The sequence below is a fragment of the Vanessa atalanta genome, chromosome 26, assembly GCF_905147765.1.
Source record: "Vanessa atalanta chromosome 26, ilVanAtal1.2, whole genome shotgun sequence".
Taxonomy (NCBI): Eukaryota; Metazoa; Arthropoda; class Insecta; order Lepidoptera; family Nymphalidae; genus Vanessa; species Vanessa atalanta.
Genome location: NC_061896.1, coordinates 5,897,752 through 5,903,751, shown reverse-complemented (window position 1 = coordinate 5,903,751; position 6,000 = coordinate 5,897,752). Strand labels below are relative to the sequence as shown.

Sequence of the window (6,000 nt, the reverse complement as noted above, 5' to 3'; positions counted from 1 at the left end):
TTAACAATATAGGGTCATTAAAAGCTATGAAAATGTATTTAACAAAAGCCTGTTCCAATTAAACAAGGGACATAACATCTTAGTTCCCAATGTTATATATACACTTGGTGGTAGGGCTTTGTGTTAGCAAGTCTGGGTAGGTTACACCCACTCGTCAGATATTCTACCGCCAAACAGGACTATCCAGTGTTATTGTGTACCGGTTACATATTAGTTCCCAAGATTGGCGTTATTGTATATGGGCGGTGGAGACCACTTACCATCAGGTGGCCCACATGCTCGTCCGCCTACCTATATCATAGAAAAGAAAAATGGTGGAACATTGGTACAAAGAATGGATAATGTTTATGAGCAACGGTTACCAATTGACATCAGGGTGACCTGTCTACCTATATTTAATACATATAAAAAAAACATGAATTCTTTCCCGAAAACTAATTAATCTTAAACAGATATATTAATATCCATATATAGATATATCAGGAGAAACGCATATATAAATAATGTATGGTATTTTTGACTCATACAAAATGAAATTGTTTAAAAATAATGTTTTTTTTTTGTTTCAGATCGAGGCTACCAAGCAAAACTTGTAAAATAGATTAATAGTAATTATTAGTTAATTACAAAATAAATTTATACATTTTTCTTTTGTGTATTTATAAGTGAAAGTGTAGAAAAGAAAATATACTTAAGTTCGTAAAAGTAATCTAAACGATTATAAAATGTTAGTGATGTGATTGTTTGAATCAAATGTAGTGTCGATGAATTGAAGTGTGTTACAACAATGCATTTGTTTCGTATAGATTTCCTTCTTGAAGTCGCAATATGCGTACTGTTGTGTTGCGTGCGAACACAGCAAGAAGTGCTCATCGAGGAATCATGTAAGTATCATTTTTGTGTCTTATTTTCTCGTGTTTTAAGGATAAGCTTAGGTTAGTGTGGAACCTGTTTTCATTTAAAACTTGGTAGGCTCTTAAACCACATCGTGTTAAGAAGTCACCATCAGATATAAGTGTTGGCACTGTAGGAGATATTAACTATTTCTTTCATTGCCAATACGCCACCAACCTCGGGGACTGAAAATGTTCTGGCTGTGGTTACACCGGTTCACTCACCCTTCATACTTGAACTCAATAAAATTAAGTATTGCTTTGGCGGCAGAATATAAAGTGAGTGCGTGGTACTAAAAAGGCTTTCACAAAGATCTACCACTAAGTGAGTGGTAAATTTATTACATTACGTTACGTTTTTTTATTTCTCGGCTAAAATAAAGATACTATCCAAATAAATTTCTTAACTAATCAAAAATTATATTAAATTACGAATAAACAAATTATAATACCTATATTGAATTAAAAATATACTGAGACGTTTCAAGACACTGAAAATTAAGGCATGATGATTGATAACTTTATGAAAGTTAAAAAAAACGAGAAATTTAAATCCAACTTAGCTTCTGACTGTTCAGATAACTTTATAATAGCAAAAGAACATATATCATATATCTGCGGAGACTGATGACGACAAAGATAGACCCTATCCATCAGGACACCAGTCCTTTATTGATAGCTAAACTACTGATAATTCTTCTTAGTTTTTTTTTTAATTAAGTTAATAAGTTAATTCAAATTACAAATCAAATCATCTATACTAATATTATATATGCGAAAGTAACTCTGTCTGTCTGTTGGTATTTCACGGCTAAACTACTGAAGCGAATTTGATGAAATTTTATATGAAAGGAGCTTGAACTACAAAAAAGAGCAAAAGCCTAACACCTAACGACTAACCCTTCAAACGCGAGCGAAATCGCGATCGACAACAAGCTTAAAATAAATTGAAAGACTATAAATTGTTCATTCGCTACAAAGTTTCTCTAAATCATTAGCTCTAATGGAAAATCTTTTAGCAAACATGAACTAAAAGATACAATTTTGTACATATACTGTAGCGATTTTCTGCGCCTTCGTCTGATAACATTATATTCAGTTCGGTTTCATGGTGATTTTTCTCTACATTCTGATAGATACCCATAATTTATGTTTTAAATTCGTCTAGTTTTCCAAATCACAACTTTGTTACATTTGCCGTCAAAACACTTGGACCTTGGAGTAATAGTGCAAAAACCTTTATTAAAAATATAACACCTCGTCTTGTTGCCTCAATTGTGATAGGTCGTCACGCAGTAGAAAACTTCAGAAAAGTACCCGAAGGTTGGATGGTTATGTGAGATTCCTATCCATTTAAACCACTGCGGTGGTCGTTCTTGGCACGGCCTCCCGTATCCGTTCGTGGCTCGGCGGAACTCTATTCAAGGTGCGAAAGTGATCTCGCCCCCCGCACTCCTCGCTAGTACGAACTGCAGCACGAGACCATCCCGACTGCCGTCCTCCTCAGGGCCACCTGAAATAGGAACCGTGAGGCCCTCACCTCTTTTAAGCCCCGGACGTCGGACCTTTTTGTAAAATGTTCAACAGGGATATATTGCTTGTATTCTTGCTACTGTTTCACGCGGTCATAAAAATAAAAAGTATCCTATATACTATTCCAGATATTATCTATCGCTGTGCCAAATTTTATTCAGATCCGTCAGCCGTTTTGGCGTGATTGAGTAACATCCATCCATCCAAACTTTAGCATTTGTTAGTAAAATTATTAAAATATTAGTAAGGTAAGGCCTTTTTGGTAGTAAGCCTAAATATTAGGCAATCTAGAACTTTCCAATCTCAAAATTTAATAACCTCTACAGCTGTGCGTGTGATAAATACATGCCTTCGAATTTTAAAGTTAAGATTGCTCACTTAAATTGTACCGAAGATTACAGGATCAAGGCAAGAGCCATGGACCTTTTATTTTCTTAATTTGTGTTTATGATTTACTTTCTGCTCTTTTATTCTTTTTCGGTGTCTTGGGCTTGTTAGCTTAGTGGTAGCTTGTATGTATTTTATTGTATTCTAATAAAAGATTGCAATGTACTGCAGGAGGGTGGGTTAATTATTTAACCCACAAACAATTAATTTTTAGAACCTCGAATTAAAATGTTACCAGTATTTTTTTAGTCGGCAGTGCAAATGGACCGCCGGATTGTAAGTGGTCATTGGCGTTGTAATAAATGTTTACCATTCCTTACATCGTCAATGTACAACGAACCTTGGGAACTAAGAAGTCCCTTGTGCCTATAGTTACACTGAGTCACTCATCCTTCAAACAACATTTATTGGACAACATCACATACGTTATTCTGATCCCAATGTAAGTAGCTAAAGCACTTGTGTTATGGAAAATCAGAAATAACGCCGGTACCACAAAAACTCAGACCCAAGACAACATAGAAAACTAATTAACTTTTGCTACATCGACACGGCCGGGATTCGAAACCGGGACCTCGGAGTGGCGTACCCATGAAAACCGGTGTACACACTACTCGACCACGGAGGTCGTCAAGTAACTAGTAAGTAAGTAGTAAGTAACTATTGCTGTTTGGCGGTAGAATACCCGTTGATTGGGTGGCACTAAACTAAATGGGCGTGTTCAATAGCCTTACCACCAAGTAAAATATGCTGGCGTGCACACTTGTGCACTTTAATTTCTTGCGCAGTGGGTTCATCATCGAGATGCGTAAAAGTGCTAAATATCTCTTTTTAATAATCAAAGGTCACGGAATTCTTCCACAACCGATACGTATCGTCAAAATTTGCAACATCTCTTCCAATTGGCGGGCGAACAAAATTGTCGGCATTCGTAATGTAGTTTTTTGCGTTGTGAATAAGTTAACAAGATAAACGGATTATGATAATTATAAATACATTTAAACAATGTGTATTCCGTTAATATCAACGATAAAATAATTAAACAGCGTACTATTATAAACGGTTCGACGCTTGCACGTTAATTGAGAGAGTTAAATGCAATGATGTAATCTGCTGGTCGCGTCCGTTGTTAACTAGGGAACATCCAATTGAGAATATGGAGCTTAGACGTTTAATTCATATGAAAAAATGGATAACATACTATATTAAATATATTTTAACGTTGACTGTTGACAAATTTAAATTTGACGTTTTTTAATCAATCAAAATTCTTTATTCAAGTAGGTGATGCACACACATTGTGTTTGGTTAATCGTTTCGAGGTCCGTTGATCTATTAGTGGGTGATCTAGACAATTTTTTTACGAGGTATTCGTTAGTAATCTTTATCGTTATTGAATGGTCGTAAGTTCGAAATGGGTTCAAATATTTATCTCATGCATTGAAAATGATATTACAAAATTGCTTCTAAAATTCAAAATTCAATATTATTAGGTACAAATATTAAAGTAGGCTAAAGTTAGCGTTGAATTTAATGTAAAGCTACTATCGGTTCAGAAAGTAGATTCTACCGAGAAGAGTCGCCAAGAATTTCAGTAGCTTTATTCCACCATTTTAATTACAATATAGTATGTCAATTAAGTACTATTCAATTGATATATATATAAGTAATTTTTGTTTTTTATATCATATTGCATTACGTCTTATTTATCAATATTTTTTGACATAAGGCTTAATTTTTTTAATAGACCAAGTTTCGAAAGGTGTCCGAGCTCCATGATACAACAAACAAACAAACAAACGAACGAACGAACGAACGAACAAACAAACAAACAAACAAACAAACAAACAAACAAACAAACAAGCAAACAAACATACTTAGAAATGTGATTGCGAATATGTATAAAAAAAATATTCTTGACACCGTTTTTTTAATTTTTAATATTATCACGCGTATTTTAACCGTCTTCCTCCATTTTGAAATAGTAATTACTTTTATTTCCCGCCTCATACATCTCGCTCACTCATAAAAACGTTTCATTCCCACATACATATAATATTCTTAAAACATATATTTCGCAGGATCGTTACGTTTTATTCATTACCATTACACGTTTCCCTTAGAGAAGATTGACGCTTCAAATCTGGGCAAGCACAGCTGAGTTCTGATATAATTTATGTGATAACCCATACCCGGCTATAGTGTTCAATATTACAATACCTTAAAGATTCAATATTATATAAATCATAAGGTTTTGGGTCATTTGTCGCCCATTAAATCGGAAAAGTGCCGATATGGTCCAGTGGCTAGAACGCGTGCATCTTAACCAATGATTTCGGGTTCAAACCCAGGCAGGCACCACTGAATTTTCATGTGCTTAATTTGTGTTTATAATTCATCTCGTGCTCGGCGGTGAAGGAAAACATCGTGAGGAAACCTGCATGTGTCTAATTTCAACGAAATTCTGCCACATGTGTATTCCACTAACCCGCATCGGAGCAGCGTGGTGGAATATGCTCCGAACCTTCTTCTCAAAGAAAAAGGAGGCCTTAGCCCAGCAGTGGGAAATTTAAGGTCTGCTAATGTATGTATGTATGTATAAATCGGAATTGCGACTAAATCGGGAAATGCTGCTATCATTCTTGACAAGTAAGACGCGGTTATGATTTGTACGGTCGCGTTTTAAATTTGATTTGAATATACATCAAGTGTCGGCTTCAATTTCCTATCCTTTCTTATCTAAAATGAAATATTTTCTAAGTAGATATAATAATTGAGATGAGTCGGGGTGGTGTTTGGGTCATAACGATCAAAGAAAGAAAATATGCCGATCAGTAATATAGAAATAAATTACTGATTAAGAGGCTTGTTGATAAAGTTGCGGTCTGTATTAATAATTGGAACTTACTAAGTGATAAGTGCTCTCCATGTCTGGCTGGTCGCCATATCGTTGCTCTTGTCTGAAATCGATGTGTGACTCCGCTGACTTTGTAACATTAGTATTGGAATGAATTATTCATACGTTGAGTATTATTATAAATTACTTACGCGCTAAGATTTCTTACGTATACGATTTGTGTTATGATCTTCGTATATTTTTATTGTTATGCCTTAATATTCGATTTATTTTCATTTAAATAACTTGGTGTATTCGATGAGTGCCACTATATAGTATAAAACAAAGCTT

General features: G+C 34.8%; 1 protein-coding gene across 1 annotated transcript in view; it reads left to right on the top strand.

Annotated features, from left to right (window-relative positions):
* Positions 1-631: 631 nt before the first annotated feature.
* The window catches only part of LOC125073965 (nephrin-like), an 80,654-nt gene continuing 75,285 nt past the window's right edge, over positions 632-6,000 (top strand). The window contains exon 1 of the mRNA XM_047685096.1: positions 632-884. Coding sequence (XP_047541052.1) covers positions 788-884 — 97 coding nt within the window. The 5' untranslated portion in view covers positions 632-787. The remainder of the gene's footprint in view (positions 885-6,000) is intronic.